The sequence below is a fragment of the Ahaetulla prasina genome, chromosome 5, assembly GCF_028640845.1.
Source record: "Ahaetulla prasina isolate Xishuangbanna chromosome 5, ASM2864084v1, whole genome shotgun sequence".
Lineage (NCBI taxonomy): Eukaryota > Metazoa > Chordata > Lepidosauria > Squamata > Colubridae > Ahaetulla > Ahaetulla prasina.
Window position 1 is genome coordinate 106,784,619 of NC_080543.1, and position 16,485 is coordinate 106,801,103.

The 16,485-nt window shown below is 35.2% G+C and overlaps 1 protein-coding gene across 7 annotated transcripts in view; it reads left to right on the forward strand.

Moving 5' to 3' along the window:
- FARP1 (FERM, ARH/RhoGEF and pleckstrin domain protein 1) overlaps positions 1–16,485 on the forward strand; it is a 162,575-nt gene that overhangs the window by 118,979 nt on the left and 27,111 nt on the right. For 3 of the 7 annotated variants that reach the window (XR_009155366.1, XM_058185564.1, XM_058185565.1), the window contains exons 14-18: positions 6,121–6,159; positions 7,338–7,528; positions 7,946–8,035; positions 9,742–9,875; positions 16,128–16,209. Coding sequence is in view for 6 of the 7 variants with exons in the window: in XM_058185564.1 (XP_058041547.1) it covers positions 6,121–6,159; positions 7,338–7,528; positions 7,946–8,035; positions 9,742–9,875; positions 16,128–16,209 (536 nt within the window). In the remaining variant the exon portion in view is untranslated. The remainder of the gene's footprint in view (positions 1–6,120; positions 6,160–7,337; positions 7,529–7,945; positions 8,036–9,741; positions 9,876–16,127; positions 16,210–16,485) is intronic. The other 4 variants (XM_058185566.1, XM_058185568.1, XM_058185567.1 and 1 more) reach the window with 2 other exon arrangements.

Genomic DNA, 16,485 nt, shown 5'->3' on the forward strand with positions numbered 1-16,485 from the left:
ACCATAACAAGAGACACTCATTAGATTACTAACTGACTCAAAAATATAAAAATTAGAGTCTCATGGCCATTTATTTCCATGTCTATACTTTCCGTGTCACTTTGATGGATTAAATTTTGAAATTCTGTAATAAAGCAATAAACATACCTTTTAACAGTAGGGAAAAGATTAAACAAAATGTTCACTTTGATCATTCATGGAAACAGTAGTCCTATCCTAACATTTTCCCTGGGGTTTTTTTTTCATTACAGTCTGGTAATGAAAAATGATTGATATGACTCTGTCTCTGTGTGTGTGTGTGTGTGTGTGCACGTGCACACATGCACACACACACACACACACACTTCCCTCCTGGAATATATATATATTGCAGAGGGAAGGAAATGCATAATCATTTTCTTGAAAAATCATATTCTAGAAGGAGGAAAATTCATTTCTCTTTTCTCCCAGAATACATCATCATCTTTTGTCGTCTCTGTGGAATATATCAAATGATTCTCAATTAAAAATGATTTTTCAAGAATGTCTTTATTTCCTGACTCTTGACACGCTTGGTGGTCCATGAATGAACTGTTACCTGCATGTCTATTTCCTAATGAGAGAGAATCTTTCCGTGGCTATTGTTCCTTTCCCCCCCCCACTTAAAATAGTATGCATGTTTAATCCATCTGGTAATATGAATTAAGGTACTATATTATTCATTATTTGGAGGGTCTGTCCTCCCCATATACCACAGATTTTAATTTATTCAGACATCAACCAATATTAGAGGGGTGTGTGAATATAGTAGTTTTTATAAAGGATAAAATGAAAACATTTTTAAAATTGAAAAAAAAACACAGTTTGGTCTAGTGATTCAGGCACCAGACCAGAAACCAGGAAACTGTGAATTATAGTTTCAGTTTAGGCATGAAAGCCAGTTGGGTGACTTTGAGTAAGTCATTTTCAGCCCAACTCATTCCACAGGATTGTTGTTATCGTGGAAAATAGGAAAAGGAAGGTGTATTAGTTATGTTCAGTACCCTGAGTTACTTATAGAGAGGAGGATTTAAGAAAAATCTGAAAAAATAGGGCTGTTCCCTATCATTATAGTAAAATCATTATGATCACTATTTTGGGTTTGGGCAAAAAAAATATTCTATATCAACTGTAGTGAGATAGCTTACTATTTATTTGCCAATGTTCTTTCCAAAGGAGCTCTCTGGCACTGTTTTTCCCCAATTCTGCCCCCCCCCGAACATTAGCAATTAAAGCAAGTTTATCATGTCTCTTTTCAAAACAGAAAAAACAAAACTCATCTATTTTACCTGCATATGTATATTAGAAGCGAAGTGTCATCATTCATATCTTTAGCAGATTATGTTAAAAATGCTGAAATTCCAGTGTGAGTAATAACGGATTTTGGCTTCAAAAGAACCATGAAGCAAAATTTGAAGCACCTATCCGCTTACAGCTTCTGCTCATTAGAATTTCTTAGGCTGACCATCTTTTTTGACAAATGTTGAGCAACTAACAAAATCTGAGATAAAAATTACTGCCTTATTTCTATCATCCATTTCTTTTCTGGTCATATTACAAATTCTAAATCTAAGATCGATTTTAAAATTGCTGGGACTTTCATGCTCATTCTTGTCATTTGTTTAATAAGGTTATAACTTTTTTTTTAATTATTTCACTGTTTGCATTGTTTTATCAGCATGTGCCTCTATATAAGGAAGAAGCTTTTTTGCACTATTCTATCTTTATACTAAAAGCATGATATACCTTATGTTCTTTGCATTGTTTATCACTCACCCCAGTATCCCTTACCTAAAGGGAGAAATAATGCAGAATGAAAAGACTTCTTTTTACTGTGATTCATCGATAAAATTTTGCAGTTTGTGAAAGGATCCAGCTTTGCAAAACTCAAAAGTGAAAACCAGTATGATGGGCAATAGTGACCTCAGGCACATATTGCAACCATCTATTAACTCTATGGAACACTTGGTCCTTCATTTCTTAGTAAAAAAAAACATTAAGAATAATTTTAAAGTTATTCTAAATGCAGACTTTCTCTTAAGCAGGATCACTGCTGTATTGAGAGGTTAAGCCAAAATAGACAGTAACTATACCTAAGCGATATTTTGGGTCCATAGCCCATTGTGCATAGATAATTACATTAAGCACTGTTTAATGTGTATTTATTTTGTTTGTTTTTGTATTTATACTTAAAGAAAGGCTCATTTTTTTTCCAGTTTTTCTCAGTGGTAGAAAAAATAAAGATAGAAAAGAGCAACACCTTATTCTTTTAAATTCACGCATCCTATTCCGTTATTAGAAAGTTTGCAATGCCCTGTCATTTTTTTTCTGTCAAAAGTGTTCAACTATACTCTGAACTGCTGTGGTTACTGTTCAGTTTTGTACTTGCCACTGTTTAATTCTGTTTTATATCACTTTATCCTGAAATTTGTATTCAAGAGGTGGTGTTAACTGACTGAGAAATCTAGTTATGAATTTGGTGATTGTTTGTAAGCATGTCAAGCCAAAGCTATTTATTCACCTATATATGCATGATCTTAAATTTGCTTTGCTTTCTGTTACTTGTACTGAAGGTTTTCTTCTCTTTCTGGCTGGTATCTTGCTTTTAAAACACTTGTTTGCTTATTGTGCTCTCAAATTATTGGCTGAATTGCTTGACCAAGTAAAGGGTCTGTTTTCTTAGTATGATTTTCCAAGTTCACATACAGTGTCATTCACCATCACCATTATCATGGTTATCCTTTTTAAGCTTAGGAATCCAGCTTTTTCTTCCCTCCATTTTTTCCCCTGTGGATAATAACTACATCATTTCCAGAGCAGCAATTGTTATTAATAATAAGATAGTCAGAAAAATTTATTCTATTCCTTTAACAGTGTAATAATTTTGCCCAAACTGAATTTCTTTTTGAGGTGGTGAAAAGAAAACATGAGCACTGTTCCCTACCTCCTAACATGATAACTTTTTCTCCATGGGAAGATATATTATGTCATTCTGATTCAGGGGCAGAATACAAGTACTGATTTCTTAAACTCTATAGCCCTTTTTATCCCTCCATGCAGCTTCCTTGTATGATTGAATTAGGAAAAGATTCAATAATAAGAACAATACTGCACTCAGAATTTACCACAGACTTATAATCAGAACCATCAAGGATGCCAGCTTTTAAGAGCTGATTTTGCATCTGCATTTTTCTACCAAGTACTTGTTGATGTGTCTGCTTCCATTCATCTTTGAAGATGTCTGTTTGGAGGTTAACAAAAAGTTTGGTTCTGGTTCTTTTTCAACTGAAAATAGCTCTACAATAAACCTGTGCAAAGTCTATTAAAAAGATTCTTGAGCACAATTAAAGCATATCTGTTCCAATGGTTAAAGCACCACACTTAGTATACATGCAGTTTATGAAAACAGGCATGCACAATTGTGTGGCTATTTTAGCCTCTTTCTAATTCTTTCCAAAGCCATAATGGTTAAATCAGTGTAACCTTGATTCTACCTTTCCAAACAGAAGTTTCAATTATTGATTGGGGAAAAAGAAAGTACTGATGGTGACATGTGGCATCATAAAAACACAGCTTATTTTCAGATCACAGCAGCAATAAGCTGTTTGATTGGCAACAAATTACTTCATTTGCTATTTATAAACATGAATGTGAAATGCATTTTCATTTCTCTCTTGAGTTCATATCAAGCAAAATTTGAAATAATAAATATTTATGAGGTCTGTGGTAACATAATCTAGGAATGCTCAGAAATATTCTGATTTAATGACGTCTAGAAGTCTAAAGGAAAGCTTAACCCTTGATACACTTGCTAAGAATTCTTTTAGGGAATGTGTTACCCATTATCTGCTATATTCTTCTGGACATCTGATTCTGGGGAAAGCCTTGTGGTACTGGCATCAAGCAATTAAGCAGCTTCAGTCCTGTGAGTAAAGTAAAAGGTTAAATGTTAATTTATATAAAGATGCAGCCCCTCAAAGGAATTAACACAATTTTTATGGCTAAGACGAAGTTTTACAGCAGAAACATGAGTGTAATAATGTATTAACAAAAAGTTCTCTACATTGCTTACAGGGAAAATAATGCACATTATATCAATTTAAATGGGGTGTGATTCTTTGGGGCACTAAAATATCATTTGTTTTTTATAGAACTTTTATATTTGTGCATAAAAATATGCAGAGCATAGCAAGCTTTTCACACCTTCAGATTATAATAGTATAATAATGTTTTGCATTATCAGTTTTTTACAGTTTTTAAAATTATTGCTTTTAAGAACTATTCAAAACAAAAAAAATCTCAACTGTTGTTAAACATAGGAGCTTTCTCACTTTGAAATGCTTTTCTTAGATGGAAAGTGGAAAACATACTGATTGATATGCACAATCATTTTGATAAAAACAAAGTAATCCCTTTATTTGGCATACAAGGTACAAAATATTTTGTAAGAAATGCATATTTAGAAAAGGAAAAAAAACTAGAACCTAAAAATCTGTTATAGCTGTTATCTTTTGGCCTAGAATATATTTTACTCACCATCTCTTGATTCCCAGATATTTTGATAAGTGATCAATATTGAGTAAAGCCTCTAGAAATGCAATCCAGATACATTTGGATTCATCCAATAAATTGAGCTTTAACTGCTCAATTGCTACACAGTCTCCAGCCTATCAATTTAATCCAGATAAGTGCTTAATGCCAATTCTTACTATACTTAGTCTGGGTTGATGAGTTCCTTAGCTCCCTAGGGCAATTTAGATTCCTGTATGGGGCTTCTGTGCAGCCCCAGTAGGATGGTGAATCTGAAAGTTCCCCAAAACGCTATATAGCAATGTCCCCCCAACTTTTCGGGCATCAGGGACCTCCTTTTGGAGAGAGGTTTTTCCGCGGACCAGAAGGGGTGTGGTTTCATGTGCTGCCTGCATCCTGCGAATGGGGCTTTGCTTGTTTGCACGGCCCAGTTGCTGGCATGCAGTGGCCTGCTGCCAGTCCATGGCGCGGGGGTTGGAACCACCTGCTATATGGGATATTATGTGGTACAAGAGCTTCTGAACAACTTTGGGGTACAGCTTCTTTTTTTAAGCACTTCCCGGATAAATAGAAAATGATGTGTATCTGCCATTGTTTAAATTTTTCTCTGGCAAGTCTATAAAACTTTGAGATTTGGACTATGTTTAATTTGGGTAGTTTAGATATTTTCCAATGAAATGTATGTTTTCATCCTGTAATGAGACCAGTATAGCACCAGAATTCCTGCTTTTTACTTTCATATTTAAAATTACACCTTCGTTTCCGTAGTAAATGTAGTTTGAATATGTACCAGTTATAAGAAGATAGAAGGCATCTTTCCATGAGTATAAATCCTTTCCTCTCCTTTTTCTTATATGTGGACACTTTATTATGAAAATATTGTATAAGGTTGTGTACTAGTGTCAATAAAATTGACATTGTGTTAACAAGCTTTGACTTTTCTGTCAGATTTTTAGTATATTAAGAACAAAAATCTTTAATGTAGGCAAATCTCTCATTGTAATTTGGGGTTTGATTTGGTGCTGGAAAAGATAATGGGATGAATATGAATCTTGGGGACTTATTTAAAGACGTATTAATTACACATATTACTGAAAAATAAATTACTCCTTGATCCTGCTCTTATCTTATGCCACATTTCCCTAGTATTTCTATGCGCCAGTCCAAATTAAAATTCTAACTTTATTTTCAACAAAGAAAAAAATATTTATGAGTGTGAAACATTGCAGAAATTTCACTTGCATTTAGCTTTGGGTCTTAATAACATCCTAGTTGATTACATATCCATTTTTCTAAACTAAAATCCTGTGGAAAGTATGGGACATAAGGAAAAGTTATATAAAGAAATGGCTGGAATCATTATAAAAGCCTCCATAGATTTTTATGCTATACCTTTGCAGAATCTGTAACCCACTTGCCTTCTAAGGAAAGAGTATTGAAACTTTTTTTTCACTGTTATATATTTCACATAACCATAAATGTGTACCGTCAGGAACTTAACATAACTCTGCAATTTGAAACTGTCCTATTACAAGTTTTGAAATAATCCCTCTTCTATTGTTTGCAATGTAGCATTTCTATCCCAAACAATCAAAGGAGCAACTCATCAAGGTATACTGTACTAATTTTCTTGGATATAGCCATAGGGCGTGAAATAGTTTACTCTATATGTTCTAGATGTGACTTTCTCCTACTTTGTGCAGTAAAATTAAGATAAAAGTCTGAAAAAATAAATAGCAAGATCTTTGGACATGGTTCTGTCCCCTCACAAAACTGTACACACATAGGGAGCCTAGGTTGCCTCTAGGAATTATGAGAAGTAGGGGCTGAAATCCCATTTAATCTAAATATGACTTCCCTAATCATATGATTTCACCCCTCACCCACTTTTCAAGGAATGGGTCAAGTGATAAGGGAAATGTGTGGAGAAGATGGAGGGTTACCTGTTCCTACCTTGCTATGCATGTAATGACTGGGATGGAGTGGGTTGGGTAAATCACAGTAGTTATTTCTCAATAATATAAATTAGATAGTAATTATTAACTGGTGGTAATAGTAATCATATATGTAGAGAAATTTGATTTGTGTTACTTATAAATGATTTTTTACTCAACTTCAGTTGCAGGTAAGTAAGCATAAACAGTGCAAAAATTCATCTTCCTTTTTTAAAAAAAAAAAAGGTGCCGTGTAAATTACCTAGCTGTGGTTTTGAGTAAGCAACCATTTCCATGGTGTTGGGTTACATAAATATGGGTTCATCTTATTTTAATTTGTTGGCAAACCATGATAGGAAAATTTGGATTTAACTTGGATTGGACATTGAAATTATCAATTGTTTTATTTAGGCATAACTAAAACTAGTTTGTTGAAAACCATAATTAGAAGCCTTAATTTTTTTCCTGCTATGCATAAAGAAGGAACACAATAGGACAAGTGTAGCACCTTCACTGTTTACAACAACGTGTTTGTTGTGTGAGATCTAAGAAAGGCTTATACATCTTCCATAACTATTCATGAGTCGTAGAGCTGGTTGCATTCAATTCAATAGAGGCTAAGAAAGATTTTTTTTCCACTGCTACAAGCAACGTGAAACTTATTCCAACCAGTTGTCTGTATTCAGAACAGATTATGTTACTACTTAGAGAACCCTGCTAAAAAGATTGTAATCATTTAAATATCAATAGCTCCTCTAAATCTTATGATGCCCTACTACTTAAATGGGATGAGGGGATTTAATCTTCATATCTATTAAATTAAAGTTTTCTGAATTTATCGTATTGTTCCTTCAGCAGGCTCTCTTGCTGGCAGCCCTCACCTTTCAGAACTGTCAATCAATTCTCAAGGTGGACCAGCCATAGCAAATGCAACTTTGTCTCCTAATTTGAGTCCTGATAATAGGCAAGCTTCTCCATTGATCAGTCCCTTGCTGAATGATCAAACTGGAGTCCGCGCTGATGATGAAGAGGAGGTCAGGAGAAAGGTACTGATGTTGGCTCTACCTGTTAGGTATGCAAAGGACATTTAGCAATTTTGCTTTGTTTTCAATGAATGACACTTTTAAAAACTACTGAAAAAAATGGCCGTATCTCTCACCATTTTAGGCTACATAAGCAGTAGAGACTTAGAAGTGGTGACAGTTGCCTCTATTCATATGCATACATACCACTTCTGAATATAGAACTGTTTTGTACATTTTGTATTTTTGGAATAAAGCTATTCCTATTTGCTGATCTTGGGCATTTTTTCCTTAATTCCGTAATTTTGCAGCATCCAACTCTTTTTTTTTTTTTTTTTTTTTTAGCATCCAACTCTTTTAATACCCAAAGCTAACTATAAGAGTCCTATCATTGTCATTTGAGTACGGATTAAAGTCATTTTGTCTTCTGATTAATTTCAGAGGTTTCCAAGTGACAAGGCATACTTCATTGCTAAAGAAGTTGCCACTACAGAACGGACTTACCTGAAAGATCTTGAAGTCATCACAACGGTATGTTTCTTTTTTCCCCCTTAAATTAGGGACCCCATCTTTCCCCAAATATCTTTCTTCCTGTCTTTTACTACATCTCCCACTATCTCCAGCAACATAATCTTTTATCACAGGTGTATTAAATCACAAAATGTATCTGATGAGATTGGAATTTCATCTAAATACTGTAGCAGAAGATAAAAATTTAATTGTGTGTGTGTGTGTGTGTTTAAAATGCACAGATGGATCATTTAATTTCTGATAGTTTTGTTCTCTTTGTTGCAGTTTTAATGCTTTGTATTTTGGATCTTTATCTCATTTCAGTATACCCACAAAGCAGTGTCCCTATTGTCATTTGTCATTACTGTTCCATCACTTTCAGCAATACTTTAAAATGGGGAAAAATCAAAGGATGCCTGCTTAATAAGCAGAAAAATTGATTAAGCAACAGTATCCCAATCTGTCTGAGTTCCCAGAGTGGATATGTTTAGCTTTCTACAATTGAACTCAACAGAGGATATACAGATAATACTTAATTTGGGATTCTATGGAGTAAAAACACCAAATTAACTGAAATATTGCTCAGCTGCTCTTTTTCAGTAGAATCCTAAAGTGAATTATTTTTTCTCAAGTACTTTCCTATAGATTGTGAACTTTATAGCTTTCCTGGATATTTGAACTCAAGGCTCTGCATTAAGATATGCTTAGATATACCATGAAGAGCACCGAATGGGGGATATTCTAAACAACATCTTTAGAAATTTTTCCTTTTCCAAATACAGCATGGAAATATCCCACTGAATAGTTTTAATACCTAAACAGAATACAACAGATAGCTTTGGTGATTCTTCTGCTGATTCTGGATAACTTTGGTATTTTAAAATGACTGCACAACTCAAGAAATTTAATGTTTTATGCATTAACATACACAAATCTATCAAAGATAGAACAATTGCTGGTTAAAAAAATAATGAGGTTAAATATTTTCCACATATTTTGGGTCAGGAGAACTTTAGCTTGGGTATACCGTGTTTCTCCAAAAACCCAACCTACTCCAAAAGTAAGTCCTAGCTTGATTTTTATACGTGCACCCAATATGACCTACCCCCAAAATAAGCCCTAATTAAGACTCCACCCACTCCAGGGTGCATGGGTAAAAATTAAGCTAGTGTGGGGATGGAGGGTGGAGCTGCCCTACTACTTACCTTTGGACAGTTGCAACCAGGCCTCACACACCTTGGTCCATTTGTTCTGCAGCCAGCAAGGCTTTTCTGAAAGCCTCTGTAGCCGATAACGGAGCTTCAGATCAATCCAGAACTCTCTTATTGGCTGCAGAGGCCTTCTGGAAAGCCTTGCCAGCTGAGGAAGTTCCTGAAGGCCTCTGACAGCGAAAAGGAGGCGGGTGGGGGAGGTGCACACAAGTCAGTGGATAACATCCCCCTCCCAAAAAAATAAGACCAGGTGCCTTTTTTGGTGGCAAAAATATATAAGACAGGGTCTTATTTTTGGGAAAACACAGGGTAGTAAATGTAGAGGCATGCTTCTTAAATAAAAGAAGTTGTCTCACTGGCAATAAGCTCAAAAAACCTAACTTCAATGTTATAATACTAATTTATTGGTAAGGCTATTACCACTAAACAAGTACTGTCTGATTCCCCTATATACATATTCTAACCAGGAATGTCTGTGCCAAGAGTTGCTATGATTACTATGCTTGGTTTTTCTAGTGGTTCCAGAGCACAGTAAGTAAAGATGACTGCATTCCAGAAGCATTGAAGAACCTCATCTTTTCAAACTTTCAACCTTTGCACAAATTTCACACCAACTTTTTAAAGGAGGTAGAACAGCGAATTGCTCTGTGGTAAGAATTCCAGCAGTTATGTTAATAAAATGACATTTTGATGTTAAATATTCTACATTCTGTTCTACCATATTCAATCCAGAATGGATATACTGTCAGTTCCAGATTGATAAAGAACAGAACAGAATTCTTTGTTGGTCAAGTGTGATTGGACACACACGGAATTTGTCTCCAGTGCATAAGGTCTCAGTGTAACATACAAGCAAAATCATGATCGTAATCATAAATCATAATAAAGTCTTAAGGCTATAAATTGTTTTTTAAAACTACAGCAGATTCCTGTATGACTGACAGTTGTTCCTAGATATTTTCTTTTAATAAATTAAATTAGAAGAATTTCAATCTCAGTAGACCTTTGTGTCAAGATATTGTAATTTAGAACTATTAAGCTTTTGCTTGACATTTGTAGTACAGAAGTATACATTTTAAAGTATCTTAGTTAATTAGCTTCATTCTCTTTAGCACACACCACAGGCTTAATTTCAAGTTCTGGAATAATAGTCCAATTTAGAATCTACTTTGATTTCATCCTATCAGATGTAATTTAATTCAGGTTTATCCACCTCGTCCTTTCTTTTTTATTTTTTATTTAATTTATGTGCTCCCCATCTTGCTATCAAGAGGCTTGGAGGCTTTCTTTCCCCCTAGAGCAAATTAAATATAGAAGGGAGTATGCCTCACCGAAAATAAAATATGCAGTGGCTTTATAATTGGGTGTGTATTCACTGCACTATGAAACAGATCTATTTTGTTACTTCTTTTTGCTAATTATGTTAATATTGATTCAGTCAATGCACCACTAAATAAAGAAGCTATTGAGGCTCTAAGTTCTTTAAATAAAGGAAGAGTATAAGAAAATACAGATAATTGAAGTATGTGAGTGGAGGTCCTATGAGTGGATCAGTGTAATACAGCCATAGAAGACTCTTTACCATTTTCCATCTACTACATATATTGCAACAAAGATAAACTGATTTGCAAATCTGTAACCAATCTGGATCCCTTTTAATGTCAGTATTTCTTTGCCAAATCCCATATTATGACTTAAAATGATAGCTGCCAAGAACCAGACAATGAGGTGCAGTTGTCTGTATAATACAGGTAGCCCTCAACTTATATCCACTGGTTTAGTGACCATTTGAACTTATAATGGCACTGAAAAAACTAACATGATCATTTTTCACACTTATGACTGTTGCAGTATCTTCACAATTAGGTGATCAAAATTTGGACGCTTGGCAACTGCCATGTATTTATTTAGGCTGCCATGTCCTGGGGTCACCGTTTGTGACTTTGTGAGAAGCAAAGTCAGTGAGGAAGCCAGATTCACTTAACAACCATGTTACTAACTTAACTGCAGTGATTCACTTAACAACTGTAGCAAGAAAGGTCGTAAAATGGGGCAAAACTCATTTAATAACTGTCTTACTTTGCAAAGTATATTTTGGGCTCAATTGTGGTCGTACATTGAGAACTAACTATAGAAGCATTTTCTTTAAAAAAAATTCTTCCACTGAAGTTAGTGGAATATGGGCTTTTTAATACAATACTAAATGGCATCATAGATAGGGCCAAGGGCTTTAATTAAAATTATTAATAAGAACAACAGATTGCACAGTATAGGCACCTTTCTAAATTGCAAAGGAGCCTTTCTAAATTATTTTTGTTGAGTCTGTATTCTCAAATTCTCAAATTATTTTCTGAGTATTTGATTGCATTGCTAATAAACAAAAGACTTGTTACAGGTTTTCAAATTAGCGTCTAAAACATGTTTTGATTGCTTTGTTGAATTGATTAAAAGAAAGATAGCAGTAATAAAATCTTAATAGTCTAGTGAGACATTTTATTTGTAATAAATATTTATCAAGAGACCTTGTTTAATCAATTACTGTAGCTAAGCACATTTAGAATTCCATTGCTTGTAATAAGAATATTTTTATTCTTTCATCACCATGGATTAGGAGAGGCTGTTTATTTTCATTCCTGAAGCTAATAGTTATATAAAGGAACAATAATCTTGCAATCTGAATGACTGTAGATTGCAGAAGAAAAGAGACTGCTCTAATTCACTGTGCTTTAATCATCCTTTCCAAATAAAGCCAAACAAGGAAGTGAAGCAGCAGGAGGCTTTATTATATGATACATTTTAAGCCTATGAACTCACCAATAGTGTGGGCATCTATTATCACTCCTTCAGTTACCTATTACTCATAGACATACGTTTGACTAGAGATTTTTTTTCAGACTGTTTTGGTCAAGAGAAACTATGATCTTTAGATGTAGTTTTTCATCCTGTTCCAGCAGTCCTTCCCCAGGTTTACCACACCTTCTTTAGCAATGAGGGAAATCTGATTCTCTGCTTGTTGGTTCTTGATCATGATCTGTTCATGGTGGGTAAAGCAAATGGATTTTGCCAGTGACAGAGTGTCTGAAAGCAACATGTTGACCATGCCTGAGCTTTTTGTTGTAAGGCAGCAATGATATCAACTGAGGAAACAGGAATCTAATTGAGCCAATATATTATCTGAGTGACACAAAGGAAACAAGATTTGGATTCCAGTTTTTAAACATGTGGGCTACTTTTATCATTTTTTTTTATCATAGAATGGCTGTACTTGTGGATTCCCATTTTCCTTTATTTGCTGTTATTTTGGATTCGTAGAATGATCTCATTTTGGCTGTAAGTGACAGTTATGATTTATTGCTTTTCATTCAATACTTCCTGGGAAATTGAAGCTTCCCTCCCACACTCTTCTGAATGTAGGTTTAGCGCTCTTAAATTATTCCTTACTGTCTTTTTACATTCCACCTTTCCACTGTGATTCCTGCTTTTGAGACATGGCTGTCACTGGATGTGCTAGTTTTGACTGTCTCAGCAGTTGAATTGACTGGCTGTAAGCTTAATAAGTCTCTTCTAGAGCTTCCGCTTTAATGTTAACTGCTGTTAGAAGCTCAAAATTTGACAATACAGTTTGTGTTGTCACTAGGTATTGTCTGGCTATAAAATCAGTAACATTTTCCTTTTTTAAGTCCTCATCCCCTTGTTGTACCAGTCTTGCAGTAGCTGGACAAATAGCTATGATCCTCAGGCAGGGAGTTTCATCAGACATGGAAATGGAAAGATTTCAAATTGGGAGCAACTCCATTTGTAGATCCCATATAATGGGGTGATGTATTTTAGAGAGGCTATCGGTAAGAGTAAAGAGGGGAAGGTGCTAGTTACTTACAGCAAATAATTGTTTGCTTTTTAGCTGTCTAGTAGGCTTAACTGACGTTTAGGAAGCAGAATATGACTACTGCCTCTTTTTCCTTTTCCTTGTAGTACAAATATAGATCTTGGCTTCGATCTCAGAGTACGTCCAAAATTCCAGCAGAATAAAAATGAAAATAAAATAAACAATAGCAATAAGCAACAACAATAAGCAACAACAATAACAAAAAATAGCTAAGTATTTGTGTTTTGCTATTCTTCCAGTATAATCCGTTAGCATTAAAGATCTAGATCAGGGGTGAAATCCAGCAGGTTCTGACAGGTTCTGAAGAACCGGTAGCGGAAATTTTGAGCAGTTCAGAGAACCGGCAAATACCACCTCTGGCTGGCCCCAGAGTGTGTTGGGAATGCACATTTTGCAATATCTTTCCCCCAGGAGTGGGGAAGGAATGGGGATTTTGCAGTATCTTTCCCTGGAGTGGGGTGGGAATGGAGATTTTGCAGTATCCTTCCCCTGCCACACCCACCAAGCCACACACTATGCCCACCAAGCCATGCCCACAGAACCGGTAGTAAAAAAAAATTGGATTTCACCACAGATCTAGATGACAGTATTTGGAAAATAGAGTGGAGTTTTGTAGTAGTTTTCCATAGTTTCAAAAGAGTCCACCTGCTATATGCAATAAACCACCCCTGGTTTCAAAAGATGCAGGCCTTATATGTGAATGTATACAGCAATATGCTCACAGCAAAACTAGGGTCATTTTACAAGGATATTTCTCTGTGCTTGGTAGTGTTTTAGCCAAGAATATATTAAAAATCAGGTCTATCCAAGTTTAATGTTCCTGTGTAGAGATATTTCTTGTTATTTTCTAAGTAGGATTTTTCTTTCTTTTGGCAGGCGTTAACAAAAAGCCTTGGCAACAGGAAGGAAATCCAAGTTTTGTTTCTCAAGTATGAAGTCATAAAGATTGGATTTAAATGTGGTCTTTGACATGCAAAAATGCTTTACCTTTAGAGAGACATAGTAAATTATTATTATTTTAGAGTATGTATGTTAGTTTGAAAACCTATCTCTTTTTATATTGTACGATGTACAATATAAAAGAATGAGAAAGAGTGGAAGAAAGAATGTGTCAGCCTGCCCCAGATCAGTGTTTGAGAAAATAAAAACCCAACTTCATCATGTTGAAGAATTTGACCCAAGAATGATAGACCCAAAAGAAAAAAATGTAAGTGAGGGTAATTAATTTTCAGGGAATCTTTGCTTTCCTTTGCAAAAGAAATCTTTGCAAAAATTTCTGTCCAAAGCAAGACATTTCCCAAGTGGTTGAGATGTTGCTCGCTCAGATGTTTACAAGTGGAAATAAATCCAATCCTAGGTTTCATTAAATCAGTGAAAGTTTCCTGGGCTCTGCTCATCCAGGTTTACAAACATTCATTACAAGTACATTTTGGAAGAGATTTATAAACTCTAAACACCAGATGTTTGATTGCTTTGATCACTCTGCTGAACACCTAACTCCCACAGCACTGTTTTAAGCCTAAAGATATTTACCCATGTAAATTGCTTTTATTCTTCTCATCTTCTCATATTTCTCATCTCATCTTTCCTACTATCTTCTCCTGTTGGGTTCTTATGATCAATTATTTTAACTACAATTATGACCTATTTTGTATGTACACTGAGAGCTTCTGCATTGGAGACAAATTCCTTGTGTTTCCAATGTGTCCTATTGTGTTTCCAATGTGTCCATTGTGATCCATGCTCTGAGGTCCATGGATCTGTTTTTAGAAACATTCCCCACACTATAGTTGGAGATATTTTGGATTCAAACTCATTCTTGGGATTCTTAAAGAAAATACCCCTCAAGTCAAGTTCAGTTCTTGGTCACAAGAACATATTAACATATTTATCTAGTATTCTTGGCAATGATATATAAATTACTTATTATTGCCTGCCTTTGGGATTTTTTAAGAAAAAGTTCCCAGCCTAACTTGCATCCCTGAAGATTGCCCATTTCTGCACTTTGTATGTCCAATCCTACTTAGCTTTTTCAAGATCAGCCATTAACAGTTTCATGCTGCCACCTGCTGTTAACAAAATTTGGGTCCGGCCTTGGGGCTAGAACATTTACCTGAATCAATAATTATAACGTAGTACAAATGTCATCCAGATTGTCTCAAAAAAGTGCTAGCTTTCAAAGGATCAAGAAAGAAGAAATACCTATTCTCTTCATTATTTGGATCCATATGCAAATAAAATAGTTCATTTTGTCCAACCTAAAAGTCTTCTTTTTATTACTTGCCATTATGTAAGAGTATTTGTGGGGAAATGGACGGGTAACTTCCCCTCCTCTTTCTCCCTTTGCTTCCATTGTTTTAAGATGTTTCATCTAAAGCAGGATTTGATGTGCTCCTTAGGAATAGCACATGTTCCACTGCCACACTCTTTGCGTCTAGATATGAAGTTGTATGTGGAAGGAATGCAAGGCAGAAGGATCAGGAAAAGGAGCTTCTCTCTTCTTCTTTAGACATTGGTCCTTCTTCAGGAGACTGCTTGGCAGGACGAAGGGATCTTTTATTTCATGAGCAAGTCTAAATGACTTGGGAAACTGATTTGTTTGACATTATATGCATGAGTTGAGGGAAAGGGAAGAAATCAGGCATGGTTCTTTAGTACTTCAAGATTATTATGGTGCAGTTATTAAATATGTGAAATATGTGAAATATGTATATGTATGAACTGCTATAAGAACCTTTATTTTCTGGGCTTTTTTTCAAACTCTTTTTTTCTTCATTGCATCACAAATGACAGCCCATTTTGGTGGCATCTGCTACTTCCAGTCACTTGTCAAAGAGGGGTCAGGTCATGTATTGTTACATGTATTGTTGCAATTGCCATCTTGCCTTTTTTTGGTCCCCATTTCCCATGAATTCCCTCCTTCCAGCATTTCCTTATTATTTACCATCTCTGCTCTGTTCGTTACATAGATGATTTTCTAAGGTTTGACTGACATGGATAATTCTATTTCTGGCAGGGAAGGACGCTCTAATGCCCACTTGAAAGGAGATTTCCAAAAAATTGGAGATGTTATGCTAAAGAATATTCAGAATATGAAGGTATGGAACTAGATGTGATTATCTGCTAGCTGTTTCTTGGAATGATAATCATGCATGAGCTTCTGCTCTATTTGCTCACTGAAATTAAAACAAGTCAATGCATTTCTGAACATTTGGTCTGAAGAGATAACAAATCTGTCTGTGTGAAAGCAGTTCTTCAATTCTGCTCCAGCCTGATTTATGATCCAACACAAGCATTGAGTACCTTTTTCCTAGACACTATCTTCCCAAGGTCTTCCTACTCTTAGCTGTGCTCTGTCATTGTATGGTAGCTGG